We start from the raw sequence: 23,812 nt of genomic DNA on the forward strand, positions 1-23,812 counted from the left end.
GCAGTTCTTTTGGTTTTTATTTAGACAGCACACTTAGATTTTCCTTATTTATATCATTGAAATCTATCTTTTGGAACATAGCACAATATACACAGTAACCGTTAGAGGCAGGAGAGATATTGGTTTATCTGGTCTATCCAGTGACAGTATTCTTCAGCTCACACCCCACCCCCACTTCTGGGCCCTCCTCCTTCTCACTTTGAGGTTCCCCCTCCAGCCTGAGCACCATCTCTCCAATGAACCATAGTTCAACATCTCACAATTCTCTGTCCATTTGCATGTGACGTCACTTGTAAAGTCTATGTGACGGCAGCAGTGCATTCTCGAATGAGCGCTCATGCTTAGTTGCCTACAGTTGCTGTCAGCAGACAATGCCATTGCACATTCAACACTGAATTCCAATTATGTGCAAGTATCCCTTTAGTTATTTGGGTCATAGAGATGTACAGTATGGTAACAGACCTTTTGGTCCAACTCATCCATGCCGACCAGATATCCTAAATAAATCTAGTCCCATTTCCCAGCATTTGGCCCACATCCCTCTTCCTATTCATATACCCATCCAGATACCTTCTGAATGTTGTAATTCTACCAGCCTCCACTACTTCCTCTGGCAGCTTATTCCATTCACGCACCATCCTCTGCGTGAAAACGATGCCTCTTAGGTCCCTTTTAAATCTTTCCCCTCACATTAAACCTATGTCCTCGAGTTTTGGACTCCCTCACCCAGCGAAAGGGCTTTGTCTATTTTCCCTATCATGCCCCTTATAAACCTCTACAAGGTCACCCCTCAGCCTCCGAAGCTCCAGGGAAAACAGCCCCAGCCTATTCAGCCTCTCCCTCTAGCTCAAACCCTCCAACCCCGGCAACATCCTTGTAAATCTTTTCTGAACTCTTTCAAGTTTCACAATATCCTTCCTATAGCGCGGAGAACAGAATTGCACGCAGTATTCCAAAAGTGGCCTAACCAATATCCTGTACAGCTGCAACATGACCTCCCAAATCCTATATACAATGCACTGACCAATAAAGGGAAGCATACCAAACACCTTCTTCACTATCCTGTCTATCCGCGGCTCCAATTTCAAGGAACTATGAACCTCCATTCCAGGGTCTCTTTTTTCAGCAACACTCGCCAGGACCTTACCATTAACTGTCTAAATCCTGCTCTGATTTGCCTTTCCAAAATGCAGTACCTCACATTTATCTAAATTAAAAGTCCATCTGCCACTCCTTGGCCCATTGGCCCATCTGATCAAGATCCCGTTGTACTCTGAAGTAACCTTCTTCACTGTCCAATACGCCTCCACTTTAAGTGTCGTCTGCAAACTCACTAACCATACTTCCTATATTCACGTCCATATCATTTATATAAATGACAAAAAGCAGTGGACCCAGCACTGATCCTTGGAGCACACCGCTGGTCACAGGTCTCCAGTCTGAAAAGCAACCCTCCATCACTACCCTCTGTCTTCTTCCTTGGAGCCAGTTCTGTATCCAAATGGCTAGTTCTCCCTCTATTCCATGTGATCTAACCTGGCTAACCAGTCTACCATGAGGAACCTTGTTGAACGCCTTCATCAATCCTCGTCATTACTTCTTCAAAGATTTCCCACACACAAAGCCATATTGACTTTTCTTAATCAGTCCTTGCCTTTCCAAATACATGCAAATCCTGTCTCTCAGGATTCCCTCCAACAACTTGCCCACCACTGATGTCAGGCTCACGGGTCTATCGTTCCCTGGCTTTCCCTTACCACCTTTCTTAAATAGTGGCACCACGTTACCCAACCTCCAGTCTTCCAGCACCTCACCTATGGCTATCAATGATACAAATATCTCAGCAAAGGGCCCAACAATCACTTCCCTAGCTTCTCACAGAGTTCTGGGGTACACCTGATCAGGTCTGGGGATTTATCCACCTTTATGCATTTTAAGATGTCCAGCAACTCCTCCTCTGTAATATGGACATTTTTCAAGATGTCACTATTTATTTCCCCATGTTCTTTAGCTCCCAAATCTTTCTCTATAGAAAACGCTGATGGAAAATAATTGTTTAGAATCTCGCCATCTTCTGCAGTTCCACATCTTTAACAGGCATCTGGATGGTTACCTGAATGGGGAGAGAATAGAGGGATACGGACCAAACACAGGCAGAAGGTTTGTTTTTTAGTTTAGTCAGGGCATGATGATCGGCACAGGGTGGAGGGCCAAAGGGCCTGTTCCTATGCTTTCCTTCTTTGTTCTTTTTGTTCTTTTGTTCACATATAGATGACCTTGCTGATCTTTAAGGAGCCCTATTCTCACCCCTAGTTACCCTGTTGTCCTTAATGTATTTGTAGAATCCCTTTTGGAATCCCTCCTTAATCCTATTTGCCAAAGCTATCTCATGTCCCCTTCTGATTTCTCTCTCAAGTATACTCCTACTGCCTTTATACTGTTCTAGGGATTCATTCAATTTCTGCTGTCTATACCTGACATATGCTTCCTTCTTATTCTTGACCAAAACCTCAATTTCCCCAGTCATCCTGCATTCCCTATACCTACCAGCATTACCCTTCACCCTAACAGTAACATACTGGCCTCTTGTTATCTCATTTTTGAAAGCTTCCCATTTTCCAACTGTTCTTTTACTTGTGAACATCCGCTCCCAGTCAACTTCTGAAAGTTCTTGCCTAAAACCGCAAAAGTTGGCCTTCCTCCAATTTAGAACTTGAACTTTTAGATCCGGTCTATCCTTTTCCATCACTATTTTAAAAACTAATAGAATTATGGTCAGTAACCCCAGAGTGCTCCCCCACTGACACCTCAGTCACCTGTCCTGCTTTAGTTCCCAACAGTAGGTCAAGTTTTGCACCTTCTCTATTTGTACATCCACATACTGAATCAGAAAAATTTCTTGTACACACTTAACAAATTCCTCTCTATCCAAGCCTTAACATTATGGAAGTCCCAGCCTATGTTTGGAAAGTTAAAATCCTCTACCATAACCACTTATTATTCTTACAGATAACTGAGATCTCCTTACAAATTTGTTTCTCAATTTCCTGCTGACTATTGGAGGGTCTATAGTACAATCCCAATAAGGTGATCATTCCTTTCTTATTTCTCAGTTTCACCCGAATAATTTCCCTGGACATAGTCCCAGGAATATCCTCCCCAGGTATAGGTGTAATGTTATCCCTAATGTTAGCCAACCTTCAGTCTTCCAGCACCTCACCTGTGACTATCAATATTACAAATATCTCAGAAGGAAAAACTATTTAGTTCAAATTTTTACAAACCTCTAATAATGTTAAACATTTCTGTCAAATCCCCTCTCAGTTTTCTGTTTTGCAGACAGGGAGAGGGAGAGAGAGCAAGAGTGAGACAGCGAGTGAGAGACAGCGAGCGAGAGATTGAGAGAGAGACAGCGAAGGCCCAGGGAAGTCAATCTTACGTCATGCATTGCTCACACTTTTCCATACCATCTGAAAATAACTGAATAGTCCATTCGAAAGATGGGGACCAAAATTGGGACCCAAATACAAGATTAATTACAAGAAAATTAGCACTGAAGGTAGGAGAAATGCTAAAAATAAAAGGTTCTGTGAATGTGAAATGTTCTACTGGTGTTACAGATTAAAACTGAAACCAAGTTAACATTTAAAAATCGATAACATAGATGGTTGAGGGAGTTGGTAATAAAAGGATACGGGAACAGGGTGGGCACATGAGTTAAGACTACTGCTTGCCTGGAGGATTAGCACCACCTGTCTCTGTAGTATAATTTCAAAGTAATTGTATGTAAAATTGACTCAATATTATTCTAACACATTGTTAAACACACTTGTACTAAACTATTATTTCCAATACTTTAACAAGTTGTTAAGACATTTAAAACTAGATTTACAACTTTATTAAAATAATGCACAAATCATTTTTGTGTGTGCCTAAAATAAAGCAGCAATAACTGCACTTAGTGGATAGACTACCCTAAGACAATTAGAAAACTGGAATTTTTCTTGGATGACAATGAACAGTCTAAAGGGATTTTGACTTCCACTGCAGAAATAACCATTGACCTTTGAAGTCAACTGTAAAGCAACAGCATTGATGGAAGTTGCCCAAGAAGAACAATGTCTGTGGCGTGGATTTCATCTTTCCTGGCACCAAATCAAGGAAGTTTAAAACCAGCTACGAAGTCAAGGGACCTCCTGAACAATGTATCCAGCAGCAATAATGTCAGGCTGCTTGCTCTGCTTGTAATCATTCAAAAATATTCTCAGAGACAGCAATGCAGGAAGTTAAAACGACAAACAATAATAATTTCTAATTTAAATTTTCAGGTTGTGAGATCAATTTTGACTGAAATAAGATAGAAGCTAAAATATAAACTAACTTTAAAAGCAAATTTAAAAAGCTGGTATAATTGTGGAATTTTGTTTTTTGATCATAATGGGGAAATTAGGATTTCCATAAAATTAAAACCAGCTTGTCAGTGCCAGTGAGGGTGCTGAACTATACCCATGAACTTTGAGTGCAGTTGAAAAACTCAAGTTACTTACTTTGTCAAAGGTTTTACAGCAAGACAAACAACAATAAATTGGATTTCTTTCTAAATTTACTGGTTGTTGAGGGGTTGCCAATCTAGAGCACACCTCGTTGAGCAGCGAATCACTGACAGCTCCATATTTCTGTGGTGGTCTGTGCACAGAGTCATACAGCAGAATCCTGAAGCTACTGTTGCTTTCAGTAATGTCATAATGTCAGAGGTCAGCAGTTTCACTGTCATTATCACTTCAAAATCAACAAAGCTTCAGGATTCTAGAAGCAACTTAAGACTGAAGGATTTATTTGCTGCTTTTCTCTAAAGTTCTCCACAAATCATAGTTGGTGTAAAGAAGACTAAAAATCCAAAATATTATGTACCGCTTATCACTTGTCCAAACAGTTCCTCTGGAGTATCTCCAAAGAAAGGAACACATCCGACTAGAAATTCATACAGGATTATACCCATGGCCCACCAATCCACTGGTTTTCCATAACCCTGCCGCAGTATCACTTCAGGAGCGATATATTCTGGAGTTCCACATACCTTTGTCAAGACAAAAAAAGTCCTGTTTTTATAAAGCTTATATCTCCATACATATAAATCCTCATTCATAAAATCTACAGCTCAGCAAAAGGTTTTTCAGTTTAGCAAACGTTAACATGAAGAAATGAACAAAACATTCATTTTAGGAGATTTTCTAACCACTCATTTTCAGAAAATGAAACAGTTCAATAAACTAGCTGGTTTATTAATATATAAAAAGCATCACAAAAATGTAGTGTACCATTCACTGTAAGAAGAAAGAGCTGATCCTACATCATGCTGGAATATATAGGATGGGATAACTGATACATAGACATTAATTTAGTGAGCATTTGACAATTGTCACCTGATAAGACAGAATGATGGATGCTTGACAATTTTCCAAGTAGACATGATCAACTAAAACTTAAAAGAAACAACTTGAGGACAAATTAACGGGAAGAAAACTAATAATGCACTAAGATTACAGATTGATAGCCTCAAGCAACACTTCATTCCTTACAACAAAGTGGGACAATTTCTTAAACTAAAACAGAAATTGCTGGAAAATCTCAGCAGGTCTGGCAGCATCTGTGGAGAGAGAGCAGAGATAACATTTCTGGTCTAGTGACTGTTCAGAACTGATTTCTTGATGCTCAGTACATTATATTCAGGATTTTTTAAGGAAATATTGTTTCTTACTAAATTACCAACTCCAAAGTTTTCGGATAGAAATCACAGGTAAGTCAACAAAATAAAGCAGAGGATATCATGGTTAGTTATAGTCATAACATTGAGATTAACACGAGATGGATTCCACAGTGATAACGCCACAAAAACAGATCAGTAATAATAACACTCAAAAATGTTCAGTAGAAAATCATTGTCCGTCATCACCTGCTTGTCAAGAAATTCTCTTGCATCTTTTTCAATATGTCCTTCATATAGATTAGTGGTGAGGCTCATCAGACCAATCTTTGAAAGTCCAAAATCTGTCAGCTTGATGTGACCCATGGAAGTGATGAGCAGACTGTAAGAACAAATAACTCAGTCAATATTAGAGGTAATATATATATGAAAGGTTTTGCAATGTACTAGATGATTGTATAAAGGTCCAGAATCCTTCTAAAACTTCACACATATCTTCAATTTAATTAATGGTGTTAAATTGTCAATACTTTTAAAATTGTCAATGTACCAACAGACTTAGATGTGAATGCATCAATAACATGTAGATACAGTGGATTAATTTCAAGACATTAATCTAACCTTACTTTGATATGATGGTTATAATAAATTGAGGCCAATGTTCAAAACATTTATGATTCTTCATGAATGCAAGATTAATGTAATTGAAACAATCGGAAGAATCCGGTGTTATATACTTAAACTAGCAATGTTATAACATAAAACAGATTGTCAAAAATTGTAAACAATGATGTTCCATTACATAAATTATCTGACTACAGCACAAATGTAGAGACAATAGTGAATGTAACCTACAATCATGCAGCTGGTTTTTAATAAGGGAATTGACATTGAATGAACTATTTTTATTTTCCCCTATGTCTGAGAGGAAACATTCCAGTCCGGCTTGAAACTTACCCATTTGATATACGCATCAACTAGATTCATTATTTCAAAGAAATATGGGCAAATTAAGTTGCTGAAGTAAGGAATAGCAGGCGTCTTTAAATATGGCATTTATGCAATATCCTTATGCATTTTGGTACAAGAAATCTTGAACAATATGGATGGATGCCCAATGCTGAATGTAGGAAGGTTTTGGTCAGAATTTACCAGCTATTTACGGGGGTTTACCACAGTGTTAATGATTAACTAACAACCACAATGCATCTCAAAGCTAATCTCAAAGACTGAAAGCCAAAACAAGCATTTTGGTCCTGTGTAACTCATTACAAGGATCACTTTTACAAAAGGTATGGGTTAGCAAGAATAAGGTAGAGACTAAGAGCTTTTGACGGGATCTAGAGAGAGAAGCAGCTGAATCCTATGCTTTCAAGATGGGTGTAATGGTAGGGGAAGCAATTCCAATAGGATTACTTAAAGGGAATAAAGTCAAAGAGCCAGGAACAGCCATTTGTGTGAAACTGGAGTGGGAGGATGAAGGGAGGAAAGATGTGGTCTATAGAACTTGAAAGAAAGACCCACAGGTAGTACTTACGAGCAAAAAGGGCAAGAGGATAATGTAAACAGAAAAGCCAGCAGCAGCACTTTTCTTTTTGGACAGTAGGATAAACTGAAGTTAGTATCTTGGGTGAAGAGAGCTAAGGGGCTGAAGTTTGAAGTGGTGCTGTATGAGGGGAGTTTGGAAACAGGGAAGGAAGAATGAGTGCCAAGATAAGTTTTCATGAAGTTTTGCCCCTCATGTATGAATTACATTGACTAATTATTACAACTGATCAGACACATGTGTGGAAAATCTGAAACTACTCTTCCTGGTGAGTACATTTAGACCACTTAAGATGAGGTGGTTGCCTTGCTTGCTGAGCTGGCTGGTTATTGTACAGACGTTTTGTCACCATGCTAGGTAACATCATCAATGCGGCCTCTGATGAAGCAATGTTGTTCTACTCCGCTTGGAATTTATATGATCTGGTCTGTTAAGTTGGCTTGTGTCATTTTCGGTTCTTTTTTGCATGGGTTTGTATACGGGGTCTAATTCCACATGTTTGGTGATAGCATTACAGGTTGAAAACCAGGTCTCTAGGAATTTCCGTGACATGTTTGTGGTTCGACGAACTATTTGCAGTAAAGTCGTAGCTGTAAAGTAGTAAATCAGTTGCCCACTTGAGAACAAATGACAATGACAAAAAAATCTGATCATTTTGATCCTTTCAATGATGTTGGTTGATAGATAAATATAGGGAACTGTGAGGAATTCTCTGCTCTTTTTGAAATGTGTCATGGACTCTTTTACATTCAGCTACAGGGGAAATGGAGTCTTAGTTGGACATCAGTCTGGAAAACAGAGCTCTGACAGTGCAGCATTCCCTCCATACTGCATTGCACTGTCTAACTATATTAAATACTCAAATTTCTGGAGTGAAATTTGAACCTACCAAGTTCAAAGTCAGGGGTAAGATTTTCCTCAATGTCCTGCTACTACTTCCTTAATAACAGATTCCAATATTTCACATTTTCCCAATCACAGATGATGGTCCATTGTTTTCTGCTTTTATTTATTTATTGTCGTTAGCGTTTGTTGCCATTCCAAATGGACGAGCCGAGTGTCTTGCTAGATCGTTTCAGTGCAGAGGTTAGAATTGATCATATTGCTGAATTGGGCCAGAAGTCACATGAAGGCCAGGCCAGGTAAAGTTGACAGATACTTTTTCCTCATGTAGATCAGAGAACCAGATAGGTTTTTCTGACAATCAATGCTAGTTTTCTGGTCATTAGTACTGAGGTTAGCTTCAGTTCCAATGTTTATTTTTATTAATTGAATTAATTTTGAACTCATACCCGAAAGCATTAGCCTAATACTGAGTCATTACTACTTTGCTACTATCTCCCCTTTCTGACTCCTATCTTTCTTGAAGAGCGACATCATATTGGTAGTTTCTCAATCTGCCGGTATCTTTCCAGAATTTAGGGAATTTTGCAAGATTACTATCAATTTCCGCAGCCACTTCTTTTAACAGCCTTGGTTGTGAGCCATCAGGTCCAATGAGCTAGTCAGCTTTTAGTCCTATTAGCTTTCTCTCACCTTAGCCTATTGATTTTCTGCTGTTATTGGGATGCTTTTAGTGTCCTCTACCTGAAGATACATGTAAAATAAAGTTTCTTCCATTTTTCTTATTAACTTCCTAGTCTCATCCACTGAGGGGGCAAAGTTTACTTCGGTTGCTCGCCTTTTTATGCAATTGCAGAAGCTTTTACCTTTGGTCTATTTATACACAAATTCTGATTTCTCTCTTTTAAAAAAAAACACTCATTGTGGTGTTCTAAGTTACAAAGAAATTGAAGAAAACTACACCCATAAAAATGACTTGCTCTGGGATAGGTAAAAGACAACATAAACAGCCAACTCTTTATTCACATTAAGATTTGATACAGTGTGGAGCTGGAGGAATACAGCAGGTCAGGCAGCATCAGAGGAGCAGGAAAGTCGACTCCCCAGTCCTAATGAAGGGTCCTGACCCAAAACATCGACTTTCCTGCTCCTCTGATGCTGCTGACCTGCTGTGTTCTGCCAGCTCCATAGTGTATCGACTCTGACTTCCAGCATCTGCAGTGCTTGCTATTTCCTAACATTAAGATTCATTTGGTTGGAATCTAAATTAAGGTAACCTCGATATATTCAGGGAGCAACTTGTAACAGTTTGCCCAAGGAATTGCGAACCATACTGGCAATTGAGTACTTGAACTATTTTCAGTGGACGAAAGAATTAAAAAAAGCATATTTCATAGAGGTCCTTCACAGGTTTTGTACAATGATTAGGGAAAGACTATTTCCTCTGGTTGGACTGCTTGTGATAGTGTTCAAGTTAAAAGTGATGTCACAAAGACAACAAGGAGAGGGGTTTGGAATTTCTTCACAGAGTCAGTTGTTATGGACTGGTTTACCATAGGGAGTGGTTGACAAAGAGATCACCGAAACTGTTAATAGTAGACTGGAAAAATGCTTCAAGAGAGAAATATTTCAGGTTATGGAAAGAAAGCAGCAAAATGGGACTGGTTTAGATCACTTGAGTGATGAGCCAGTACACAGACTTAGGACTTAAATAGACTGGTCTTCTTCAATGCTGTAAATCTTTATAGTTCTTAAGTATCCTTAAACAATTGTATTGAGAACCCAAAAATGCCAATATACATATACTTATATTGTTATCATGTGGTTGTTAGGTATTATGCTGATTTGTAGATTTTAGTAATTGTAAGGATTAGCCTATCACTAAAGTACCCCAAACCCAAGTTATTACCCTGGTAGTAGTTAGTGAGTACAATAGTTCATACTTGTCTGGCTTGAGGTCTCGATGAACGATACCATAATTGTGTAGGTACTCCAAAGCCAACACAGTCTCTGCAAAATACATCCTGGCCATTTCAACAGGCAAAGCACCAATATTCTTTAATAAAGTTGCACAGTCACCACCTATTGTACAAAATGTAAAAAAGGACACATTTAAATGCATCATTAGTTATCAGTGGTAGAAATCTGATTTTGAAAATATACCTTTAATGAACAACATAAATACCATAAAATTTTACACATGCCTCCAAGTTCAACAGATTAACATATTTTAAAGTCTGTGACACTGTATCATATACGTGGGCAACCTACAGTCCAGAAGTTATTTGCTTCCATGCTTCATTTTCAGTGGCTACTTCCGAACTATGAACTTCTGTAACCATCAAAATGCCAATAGTTCCATTAATATTAATACAGCAGTAGCTGGTTTCAGGAACTGTGGTGTTAAAGGTTTGGTTCAGTGTATTAGCAGTTACTATAGTACTAACTGATCCTATTGGCTAACACTGCTGCAATTTATTTACTAATTGGCCCATCAGTTCAGAGGCAAATTTCACAGATAGTGAAAAAATATTCTTTGAAAACATGTAAACATTTTTGTTCTACTAATCTAATGAGACTCCCTCAACTCACTAGCCAGTCAACTGCTTAACAGTAAGCCCTTAGGTAATCAACTTAATGCTGTCACACTATGACTAAATGATTCAAATAATTGTATTTAAACATTAATATTCACACTCATGAGGAAAATATCTGAGATTCTGTAGATATTTCAATTTGAGAAACAAGTTAAAATCCTCACAGCATTCCACTAACAGTCTGCTATCCTGAAAATGATCCTTATTCCTACGGTAAACCAATTCGCAATCAATACTAGCATATCACGTCTAATCCCATGCACTCCAATTTTATTTACTAACTTCCTGTACGGGACATTATCAAAAGCCATCTGAAAATCCAAATACAAAATATTTATTGGTTCTCCTTTGTCTGTTGTTGAGGTAATGTCCTCAACAAACTCCAATAAGTTTGTCAAACACGATTTCCCTTTCAAAATCTCTGCTGACTCAGCACAAGTTTACTGTTCTTCTCTGAATATTACACAATTACATCATTACAATAGATTCTAGCATTTCCCTCCTACTAAAATTAAGCTAACACATATGTGGTTCTATACTCTCCCTCTGCCTCCCTTCTTAAATGGTGGGATTACATTTGCCACTATCCAGTCAGTAGGAATAGTTCCAGAATCTATAGAATTAAGTAGCATAATCACCAATGTATTCACTATCTCTATTGATACTTCAAGCAACACTCTGGGATGAAGCTCATCTGATCCAGGAGATTCATCAACCCTCAATCCAGTTAATGTTCCAAGTACTATCGCTATATTAATGCTAATTTCCATAGCTTTTCAGTTACACAAGTCTCTTGGTTGCCTATCGTTTCTGGGAGATTTTCTGATATTATTCCATGAAGAAAGGCACAAAGTAACTGTTTAGTTCCTCTGCCTTTTCCCGTTCTCCATAATAAACAGAAAATAATATACCATATTTTAAATCTCCTAAGAAAGAATACAATTCTAAAACAGACACATTATTACTTTTCAAAAACAGACCACACGCATAAACAATTCAATAACTAACCTTCTACATATTCGATTACCATACACAAGTGCCGTTTAGTCTCAAACGAGCAAAACATGCTGACAACAAAAGGGTTTTCAGCGAAGGTAAGGATATCTCTTTCAACAAAAGCTTGTTGGATTTGGTTCCTTAGAATTAGGTTCTGCTTGTTAATTTTCTTCATAGCAAACCTCTGTCGAGTTTCCTTATGCCTTACAAGGTAGACAGCTCTGGAATATATTCATAGCATCAGTTAAAAACTGCTGTATGGTATAAGTAGCAGAACAATCCTAATAAAATGGCAATGTTTTTAGAAGGTTACTCAGAGTTACCAATTCAGTCGATTGTACAGTACAGTTAGGTTAATATTTCTTGAATCGTAGGAACAAGTGCAATTTTAGATCTAATTTCTGGGTTATATCCAAAACAGAAAATTCCAGGTCATAACAACAGAGGTGATTTCATGCAGAGCCAGTTTTAAGTCTATGCGGCATTTAGCCTCCTTTGGATTTTTTAGTTACTTCAATTGTATTGATGTTTTGGTAGTTACCAAGAACAGCCACAAAAAGATTGCCAATGGTTGTGTCATTTTAACTCCATTTCACTGCTTTATTGTGCAAATCATATCCAATGGTAATGTCATTAATACTCCCAGTTACAGAAAACATTTCTTCTCAAAAATGAAATAGGGTTCACTAGGCTCTCTATTTTCTTAAGTATGAAAATCTTTACCCATAGGCTCCATTGCTAATTAGCTTTAAGTTTTCGAAGTCTTCCTCACATGGAGTTTTCTTTGTGTGAACTGCAGCACCTTGACCCTGAAAGTAAACAAACTCAACAAGTAAATCTGATATTCTGTCACTGGCACTGGGTTATTCTGTGCACTATCCTTAAACATTACAGAAAGGAGCTATTGGTAAAAGAAAAAGGTATGACAAATATAAGGAGAAAATTTTAAATCCAACTTATCCTGTAGATGCAACAAAAACCTAAAATGAGGGCAAAGTAAGTTGTGCAAAACACAAGTTCTTAACTGAGACTGAACAATAATTCTATGAGACACCTGTATGTTATTCAGAGATTTAAATCTGAAAATATCTTTTTAATTTTCTTGCCAAATGTTTAACTTTTCAGCTGTTTAGCAGACCATAATACTTAACCATGGCACAATTGGGGTTGGATTCACAAATGTCTATGGAGAGCATGCTGGGTAAAAAAAAAAAAAAATCAATGTGGGAGAGTAGCTTGCAGGTTTTTTGGCATCTTCCTGTCTCTAGACCAATTTCAAGGAGCCTGGATCATCAGTTCAACTATCTACCAGCAAGCAGCAGGTAGCCTAATGATGCAATTAAGGGGCCTATCACTAACTTGAGCAGATATGGCAGACAGCTGGTTAAGTTTCCCATTAGCACATGTAGCTAGATTATAGTAAGTACCAAAGGGTTCTGTTTCTGTCTGGAATGCGAAGATAATGCCACAACTTACAGTCATAGAGTCACACAGCATGGAAACAGACCCTTCTGTCCAACTAGTCCACATTGACCATGTTTCCAAACTGAACTAGTCCCACTTGCCTGCATTTGGCCCATATCCCTCCAGACCTTTCCTATTCACATACTTATCCAAATGTCTTTCAAATGGTGTAACTTTACCTGCATCCACCACTTTCTCTGACGGTTCATTCCACACACGAACCATGCTGTGTAAAAAAATTGCCCCACATGTCCTTTTTAAAACTTGCTCCTCTCATCTTAAAAGTATGCCCCCTAGTTTTGAACGCCTCCACCCTATGGAAAAGACCCTTACTATTCACCTTATCTATGCCCCACACAATTTTATAAACCTTTATAACGTCACTCTTCAACCTCCTAGGTTAGCCCATCCAGCCTATTTTTATACCGCAAACCCTTTGTTCCTGGCAACATCCTAGTAAATCTTTCCTGAACCCTTTCCAATTTAATAATATCCTTATCCAGGGCAACCAAAAATGCACACCGTACTCCAAAACAGGCCTCACCAACATTCTGTACAACCTCAACATGACGTCCCAAGTCCTACACTAAAAGGTCTGAGTAATGAAGGCAAGCATGCTAACTGCCTTCTTAACCATCCTGTCTACCTGTGACGCAAATTTCAAAGAATTATGCACCTGAACCTCTAGATCTCTCTGTTCTACAACGCTGACCAGGGCCCTACCATTAATTGTACAAGTCCTGCACTTGATTGTTTCAACAAAATGCAATACCTCACATTTATCCAAATTAAATTCCATCTGTCATTCCTCATCCCATTGACTGAATTGACCAAGATCTCTTTGTAACTTTAAATAACCTTCTTCACTCTCCATTATATTACCAATTTTGGTGTCGTCTGCAAACTTATTAAACATGCCTCCTATATTCTCATTCAAGTTGTACATAAAATAACCAACAAAAGTGGACCCAGAACCGGACACAGCCCTCAGTCCAAGAAATAACCTCCACCACCACCCTCTGTCTCCTACTGTCAAGCCAATTTTGTATCCAATTGGCAAGATCACCCCGAATCCCATATGATCTAAATTTATTGATTAGTCTACCAAGAGAAATTTTGTCAAAGGCTTTACTACAACGTCTACCACTCTGCCCTCATCAATCTTTTTCATTACCTCATCAAAAAAATGTAAGCAAGTTTTTGAAACATGACTTCTCTTACACAAAATCATGCTGACCATCCCTAATAAGTCCTTGCCTCTCCAAACGCATGTAAATCCTATCTTTCTGTAGTTACCCTCCTATCTCTGTGAAACCCTCCTCTATGACATGGTTACCTCTAGGCCTAAATATCTCAACGTGCCCGATGGCCCTCCCGTCTTTCAGCTTTAATAAATCTGCCACCTGTGCACTAACTCATACCAAGCCCCATTCACCCATCATCCTTGTGTTTGCTAGCTAAAACTGGTTCCTAGTTCACCAATGCCTCAATTTTAAATTCTCAACTTATTTTCAAATTCCTTCATGGGCTTGCTTCTCCCTATCCTGTCATTTCTTCCAGACTACAACTCTTCAAGATATCTGCACTTATCCAATTCTCACATTTTCAGCACCCCCAAATTAATTGACTCAACCACTTATGGCTGTGCCTTCAGCTGCCAGGGCTATAAGCTCTGGAACTCCCTCCCTAAATTACTTTGCCTCTTCTTCCTGCTGAAAAAGCCAAGCTTTTTGATGAAGCTTTTGGTCATCTACCTTAAAATCTCCTAATGGGTTCGGTGTCAAATTCTGTTGGCAAACACTCCTGGAATATGACATTATCCTAAACGTGCTACATAAATACAAGTTATTATATGAAAAGAAAGCGATTAGTCCAGTTAGCAACTTATTTAGATGAGTTTACCTCATTCAGAATGCTGCACACAACTGTCCAGTAATGCCAGTAATGGACTCAGATATTGTAAACTTTTATGAAGCGCGCTGGTGGGCAAGTGGGTACATATTGAGATAACTTGTTCAAAACAATAGTCAGTCTTTTGGTTTTGACCACCAATACTCACATCAGTGGAATCATCAGTTTCTGGGGCCTCTGGATTGCCACTATCATAGCTTGTCAGCTGGGCCATTTCTATTTAAACAAGGTAGAGGCAATACATTATTTGCAGAAGGAAAGCAGAAAATACAGCACAACTGGATGATCCTAAAACTGTACATATTCCTATGAAAACTCAGTGTTAAAATTTTAAAGTCAGAAATCCACATTTAACAGTAAAATATTATGGTGCTACAATATAATAAGCATTTGAATGAATCCTAATGGTAAGATTTAAAAGAGTAAAGACGGATGCAATACTTGGACAGGCCAGCTCAGTTAACAGGCAATTCCAGTTTCCCAGCATGTATACCTATTCTTTTGTCTTATGTTCTAAGTCTGTTTCGATGCTGTACGACTCTATGACTATGATTACTGTCTAAAATGAAATTCCTTTATATAACTATTTTATCCAAAGTTCCCTGATAACATATAAAAGTAAATAACTTTACCCAAAATGACTTCAAATATGTAGCATTCAATATTTCTGTTATTACTCTTAAATCTTCATAAAGTGAAGAGCTAAGATTGATACTTGTACTTCAACGGAATTAATACTAATTTATAACTGTCAAATTTAAAACAATTTCTGAAGATTACAGATTTTGGGAAAGAAATTCCCAGAATTTACCTAATTATTCAAATATCACTTAGCTAAGACCAACTTTAGTGTCGATAGCAAGAATAAATGTAACCCTTGCATGGTTTCTAGATTTGTTGGGAATATTGGACAAAACTGTGAGATACTTTCATTGTGCTTCAATGCTTAGATTGTGCTTGCCTCCTTCCAGTGAAAGAAAAGAATTTCATGGGGATAGATTTATTACAATATCCAAAGAGCAAGTGAATGTATTATTTTACAGTTAAAAGGCTTTCTTCATGGACATTCGCACCTCTGAAACAATCTCACGTTTTCACCCCTCAGAAATGAAGAGAAAACAACTAATTATTGGCAGAACCAAAATATTAGGGAGGTTATGAAGATAAAAGATACAAAAGTATAAAAAAAGGTCAGGATAAAATAGTAGAAGTAACAAACTGAACATTTTGAGATAAGATGTTGTTTTACATAAATAGCCAGAATATGAACTTTTCAAACGTAGAAAGACTGCTGCTGAGACAGCCTAAGCAACATCAACTAAATTCAACACGGGTTTTGTATTTTGCACACTCTTATTAACTTAAATTTGTATGCAAATATTAATAGCACCATATTTGATTTTAATCCATTCTTACTGTCAACCACTTTCAGTCCAAAAAATGTTCTAACTAGCATTTTAATTGATGAACTCCAGACCTTCTGCAAGAAAGCTGGTTTTGCTCGATCAGTATTTTTGTATCTTCTGTAAAATCCCCTACCCTCCAAGGGATCCCTGGTGAGCCCCAGCTGACTGATGATGTAACGGGGAATATCAGTCTTGATTCCTTGCCCTTCTTTGGCATGGCCTTCAGCTGCTTCCAACAAATGATAGAATTCCTCAGGATCAAACTCCTGCAAACACAAAACCCATCTCTTTCAACATTTCAATTTGAATCAAATATAGATGGTAAATGATGTCATCATAGCACTCTTTGTTTTCTTTCCTTATTTTTCAGCATTTTCCTCAAACATTTTTAAGAACAGAAACCCTACCAGCATCTGCAGTGTTGTACCATTTGATGCCATAGTGTGTAAATTAAGCATTCAAGGCAAAAACCTAACTACTTCAGTTGCAAACATGATTAAAGTAAATGGTTTGTATTTTTGTTTTGTACCGTCACAACTTAATCTACTTTAAATGTCAAAAAATGTCCACATAAATATGAAATCCTGAAGAAAACATTTACTCTCGGATCTACAGTTTACATCAACTATTTCTCTGGGAAAGCCGGAAATGCCAACAGCAGTGGGGGAGGAATGTTGACTCCAGCCAGCCAAGGAGGGGAAGAGGAGGAGGGGATGCCGAGTCCTGAACAAATGGAGGTGTGTGTCTGTTCTTGGGCAGGGAGCAGCATCGGGCTGCTATCAGGTAAGGTCCCAGGGGGTGTAAGCAGTCTTTCTGTGGGAGAAGTGTCATTGGGGCTGCCTGTGGCAAGTTGAGGTGTTAACAGTTGCCAAGGAGTTACGCTAGGTTTTTAATGGTCTAACTTTTCTTGGCAATTATTAACTGCAGCAAAACTCTCCCATTCTCCAATTTAACTGCATACTTTCAAATGGTTCTAGGAGAAGAAGAATTGATCATCGGAATCTTCAATATTCTGGGCAAATGTGTTGGAGCATAATACATTGGGATTCCACAGGACACACAACTCCCATCTCTTTTGCAGAAATAACTATCTGATCATCAGAAAGTCCAGGCCATTCATTTCAGTAAATGTGGTGCAGCGTGCCACATACATTCAGGCTTACTGTGTTTTCTACAAGAATACTGCAGATTGCTGGAATTACTGGCCTGAGTAAATTTCAATAGAAACCATTCGGCTTTCATTAATGCAGTGTACACCAAAAGTAAGCTTCAGCATTTATATGCTGTTCAACTTGAAGATGTGCTTAATTATGCCTATTTTAAAATAGTGAACTCCATAGAGAACCCGAGTGTTAACAGGAAGAAGATATGACTATGTTGGTAACGTGCCTGTTACATTTTTTTGATCTCACAGAACCATGAACTATGACCCTGAACAATTCAAATCTATCGCAGTTTGTTAGTTCTCGTAAACACAAGGCAATTAATACATTTAATAAAGTGTAGACTGTGTGTTAGGACCAGTGGCAGAAAATGGAAGCTAGAGACTCTCTGTGTATCGTGCAATTTTATTATTCTGAGAATATACAAGCTATTATGATATGCAGCAGGTATTTGGCATTATCTTGCTTAGAGACAAAAAAAACTGCAGATGCTGGAATCCAAGGTAGGCAAACAGGAAGCTGGAAAAACACACCAAGCCAGGCAGCATCTTGAGGAAAGGAGCAGTCAACGTTTCGGATATTACTCTTATCTTGTCAATTCCCTGTATAGGTTCAGCAGGGCTTTTTAAGTAAGAATTTATGATAAGTACTTTCTACAATAAACAGGACTGTTCAAACGAATTTTTGACAAACCATTGTGTTCAGTATAAGGCCTTCTAAAATTCATCATCTGTGTTCGGACACCCGTGCAAGAAATGTCATCATCATCATAATGGAGAAATTTAAACCATATTAAATAAAAACAAAGTGCTAGAAAACCTCAAGTCTAGCAGCTTCTATGGACATAAAATCAGAATGAATGCTTTGACTCTAAAATGGTTTTTCTTCAGAATTGATCGCATATCATTGCATAATTGACATCCATCATTAAATAGTGAGAAAGAATCATAAGAAGTACAGTTTCTGAGTAAGATATTTCCCTTACGTCAATCACGTGATCATGACAATAGCTGATTTCTGTCTCATTCAAAGTTTCCCTGTCCCATCATGTGATACAACTTCAGAGAAAATCTTGCAGCACACAATAGCAGCTGAACATCATTTACAGAAATCTATAGTTCCAACGAACAAATCAAATATAAACGATGACAATCTATTTCATTTTGGGTAACACTTCTCTTAGCTGTCTGAAGCTTGCCACTATCTTTCCAACATCCCTCATACAGAACCAGGCAGTCTGAAGTCACACGACACCAGGTTATAGTCCAACAAGTTTATTTGAAATCACAAGGTTTTGGAGCGTAGCCCCTTCGTCAGGTGATGAGACAAAGTCAATTCTGGTCAGAAGCTTAGTCAGGTAGTGGGAGTTTGTCATATCAGGTTGGGGGATAGTCAGGCTGTGTCAGTTTGGAGAATAGCTGGGCCGTGGCAGGTCATCAAGTTGGGTTGCAGGGACAGTTGAGTCAGGAGGGCTAATGAGGGGGAATATAATCGGGAGGTCAAAGGAGTCAGTGAAAATCATTGGGCACCAGTTATGTCGTTATCCAGGAGTTATATGAGGATCTTTCTAAAAATATTGACTGGGTAACTACTATCCATGAAAGGACACTGGAACGGTCTGAAGTTCAACTCTAACTCAAAGTTGCAGACATTTCCGAGGGGCCTGCGGTCCTGAGGCTTCTTGCATGGAAGTGTTCCTTTCTACAGTGATCTGTTGTTGAGCATGCTGTAAGGGAACATAGCCGTTCAAAGTGACCTGTATTACACAGCTGGTAAACATAGTACACAGCACTGACCTAAGATTGGTATGGCATCTGAATAAGTGAAAAATGGCAAATTGCCTGCAGAAGATCTTTCCATCATATTGAATCTGCAGATAGCTGCTGGAATACATTTAGTAAGAATTCATGGTAACAGAAGATCATCAAGTCAGAGTATTACTGGCTAGAACGAAGATGCCGAGATGTAACTGGTTATAGTTGAACACCTCAATCTGCATTGATGCGACTAGGTACAATGCCCAACCTGTGCTTGAGGTGCTAGTGAAAACACAAATATTTTATGGTGAGTTGTGTCATGATGAAGAAGTCCTGTTAGTTTAAATATAGTCTAGACATCCAGATACAAAACATGGCAATGGAACGTTGGAATAGACGCAATCCTTGATGGCAAACTTCAAAACATAAACATTAACCTTTGGTGAAACCAATACTTTTTGATTCTATTGGCTGCAAAAAGTGGTAATTTTTTTGCATCTGAAAAGAGACACACCAAGGTAGAATTATTTTCCCAGATTTAATAACTGGAGTGAACTAAAGCAGACAGAAGTGAGAAAACAAAGTCAAACACCTTCTTCCATTGAAAAGTCAAAAGTGGAAATGTTTGTTGACAACTGTGTTCAATATCAAATCCAACTTTTCAGATACATGCCTATATGCAGCAAGACTTGGTCAACATTTAGGCTTCGACTAGTAAGTAGCAATCGACATTTGTGCCATGCAAGTGTCAGGCAATGACCATTTCCAACAAAAGAGAATCTAACCTTGCATCCTTTGCATTCAATGGCACTGCCATAGCTGAAACCCCAACATAAACATTTGGAGAGTACCACTGACAAGAAACTTAACTGGACCAGAAATCTACTACAGCAAATCAGTGACTGGGAATTCTGCAAGAATTAACTCACCTCCTGACTTAAACTGTCCACCATCCACAAGGTACAACCATTATATAAAAAATGATAAAGAACTACAGATGCTGTAAATCAGGAACAAAAACAGAAGTTGCTGGAAAATCTCAGCAGGTTTGGCAGCATCTGTGAAGAAAAAAATCAGAGGAAGGGTTCTGAGGAAGGGTCACCAGACCCCAAACGTTAACTCTGATTTGTTTCTTCACAGATGCTGCCAGAGCTGCTGAGCTTTTCCAGCAACTTCTGTTTTTGTACAACCATTATAATTTGTTTCTTTTAAGCAGGAATATGGACAGAATGCCCAAAAATCCTCAATAAATTATGAAATATCATTGATTCAAAAAGGCTTTCAAAAATATTACTGCAGCCCATGAACAGTAAAGCATATTTATTCAAATAAGTGGTTCAATATCATTAAAAGGAGATTGCAGTTTAAAAAAATACATGATTAATCTCTCTGGTCTTTCGTAGATATATAGTCAAATAGAAACAGCAGTAGGCCATTTGCCCTCTGAACCTGCTCCACTATTCAAGATGATCATGGCTGATCTTCCAACTCAGTACTCTATTCCTGCTTTCACTATAGTTCTTTTCTGATCAAGTAATCTGTTTAACGCTTTCAATGACTGGTCTATCTAACCTTTTAAAATCTGCATCCATCTTAATTTTTAAGCAGTAGTTGGTAAAGTGTACTCTTAAATAAATTAAAAGGTTTAATGTAGAAACTCAATAATTTCCAAAGATTATTTGTGCTTTTGAAATGTTTTGGAATAAAATTTTTTAAAAGATAATTTACATATCTCCACGCATTCATTCCTTTACAGCCAGTAAATTACAAGCTAACAATTACTTCGAGTGGTCACACTTCTGCTCTTTTTAATGAACAAAAAAATACAAAGCACAGCCAATTGAGCAATCAAATTAACAAGCTACCAATGTAAGCTGATTAATGTACTTGGCCATTAATTATCTAAGAATGACAATCATTTATCTGATACAAACATTTAGGCTGATGCATGATCAAATACTCGACCAAAATTTTAATTTTGGGCTCACTGGTGAAGCACTGATAGATGGAGCACTTACATCTTTGATATTCCTTCTGTTAATAATGTCATTCTTCTTTTTAAACTTTACTCATTTGAAAGCCCCACTACCAAAAACCTCAAACACCACTAGCCGAATATAACACATTCATTTTGAATTCATGTGCTCACTCATATCTGCAAATATATTTGCAAGACAGTAAGAATTGCTTCTTTGGGGCAGATCAATGTAACATATATTGCTGCAGTGTTCTGTGACACACTCATTTATAACAAATGCAGATTTGATTCAAGAGCTGCTAAGGAAAGCTTAGCAAGTTGGAAGCCTGGTACATTTCATACTATATTAAAGCAATCTGCATTCAAATATCACCTAATCACACGTTTAGAGGACGGTTACATTAACTTTAAACCAACCTTTTCTGCCTGTACTATTTCACAAGACAAAATTTAAACACAAAAATATAGAACAAAGATTATAATGATCTGAGAAAGGGTCATTGCACCTGAAACATTAACTCTGATTTCACCTCACAGATGGTGCCAGGCCTGCTGATTTTTTCCACTAATTTCTGTTTTTGACTGTAGTGATCTGGTTGACCTTGAACACTCATTAACCTTGCTGCTTCAATTGGCATTAATATTCTATTGATGGACATTCAAGTAATAAGTACATGAGAGGTCACTCTCACCAGACATTCAAGCAGTCGCGCTGGCCGTGCAATAATGATCATCAGCTTCTTTACCAGTTGGGTCACAAATGTTACCTCCGAACTCTCTGACCGTTCATGAGCCTGTAAAATAAAAGTCACATTAACATTTCAACAAAAGATGTACTAAGCTAGCACAAATCTTAACACTGTAACAATAAACTTTGCTATTCATACACACACCATACAATGCAGTCTGTCTCAAAATAAAACCTTTAGTGAGAAAGAACAATGGGACTCAACTGGTAACACTGTGTTGGTCAAAAACCGTGCAAATCTCTGAATCTCAAAAGTTCGCAGCAAGATATTATCTTGCTGAAAAGACAATCTGGACATGTTGTTTTGACACTGACTAAGTCCCTATTGAAACATGCTGGATTACATATCAAAACCTCATTCAAGTCTGCATATTAAGCAGCACAGAATCATTAGCATCTGAAGTTGATGTCATGCTTGTCTGAGGAATGCCTATGTCATTCCTATACACAGTGAATCCCAATGACATAATCAGCAGAACAATTTACCAAGTTAAGTCATACTCTGTCTGAAAGACCATCCGTCACGACCAGTGATCACTGGAGCACGAAATTAAAATGACCCACCATTCCCCCTCCCCTCCAGGTCCTTATTGTGTTCCATCTTAAACAGACTTAAAACAGGCAGATCGAAAGCAATAATAATGTGTTTCAAAGGTGGGAAAAGCACAAAACACATCTTTTATCTTTGAAAAGAAGGTTCTGCTTTGTTTTCTTTTAATAGTTCAATAAAACTTCCACTTTTTACTCTTGCTGGCTATTAAAATCTATATGTATTTTTCACTTTCAAATTAATATTTAGTTTTTTTCCATACCAGGATATCTGATAAATCACAGCAGCAAAATTAAACACCAACAAAGTATTAATAAGGAATGCTATTCAAAATGATGACTAAATTAATTCAAAAGCAAATCTTGTTTCTGAATTTATAGTGTCAGAGTCATACGACTTGGAAACAGACCCTTCATTCCAAATTGTCTGCACCGACCAAACATCCGAATACGACCTAGTGCCATTTGCCAGCATTTGGCCCATATCCCTCTAAACCCTTCCTATTTATATACCCATCCAGGTGTCTTTTGAATGTTGTAATTGTACCCGTTTCCACCACTTCCTCTGGCAGCTCATTCCATACATGCACCAGCCTCTCTGTGAAAAAGTTATCACTCAGGTCCTGTACTGTTCTAAATCTTTCCCCTTCACCTTAAATTGATGCCCCCTATTTTTGGACTCCCCCACCTTAGAAAAAATACCTTCGCTATTCACCCTATCCATGATCCTCATGATTTTATAATCATGTAACCACTGTAAGGTCACCCCTCAGCCTCTGACACTCCAGGGAATAAAACTCCAGCCAATTCAACCTTTTCCAATAGCTCAAACCCTCCAGTCCCAGCAACATCAATTGCAAATCTCTTCTGCACCCTTTCAAGTTTAACAACATCTTTCCTGTAGAAGGGAGACCAGAATTGTATGCAGTATTCTAAAAGTGGCCTCACCAATGTCCATAGACCTGCAGCATGACCCCCCAACTCCCTGTTCTGACCAACAAATATACGTGTGCCAAATGCCTTTTTCACCACCCTGTCTAACTGTGAATCCACTTTCAAGGAGCTACGCACCTGTACTGCTAGCTCTCTTTGTTTGGCAACACTCCCCAAGGCCCTACCATTTATTGTACAAATCCTGCCCTGGTTTGCC

The 23,812-nt window shown here is 38.1% G+C and overlaps 1 protein-coding gene across 2 annotated transcripts in view; it reads right to left on the bottom strand.

Annotated features, from left to right (window-relative positions):
• mast2 (microtubule associated serine/threonine kinase 2) overlaps positions 1-23,812 on the bottom strand; it is a 61,530-nt gene that overhangs the window by 32,989 nt on the left and 4,729 nt on the right. The window contains exons 2-9 of one of the 2 annotated variants that reach the window (XM_048601942.1): positions 22,058-22,159; positions 16,601-16,733; positions 15,210-15,277; positions 12,410-12,495; positions 11,699-11,907; positions 10,037-10,175; positions 5,954-6,086; positions 4,912-5,077 (exon numbers count right to left, since the gene is read on the bottom strand). In XM_048601942.1, coding sequence (XP_048457899.1) covers positions 4,912-5,077; positions 5,954-6,086; positions 10,037-10,175; positions 11,699-11,907; positions 12,410-12,495; positions 15,210-15,277; positions 16,601-16,733; positions 22,058-22,159 — 1,036 coding nt within the window. Of the gene's footprint in view, positions 1-4,911; positions 5,078-5,953; positions 6,087-10,036; positions 10,176-11,698; positions 11,908-12,409; positions 12,496-15,209; positions 15,278-16,538; positions 16,734-22,057; positions 22,160-23,812 lie in introns of those variants that run through there. The other variant, XM_048601944.1, reaches the window with a different exon arrangement.

The sequence above is a fragment of the Rhincodon typus genome, chromosome 10 (assembly GCF_021869965.1).
Source record: "Rhincodon typus isolate 14 chromosome 10, sRhiTyp1.1, whole genome shotgun sequence".
Lineage (NCBI taxonomy): Eukaryota > Metazoa > Chordata > Chondrichthyes > Orectolobiformes > Rhincodontidae > Rhincodon > Rhincodon typus.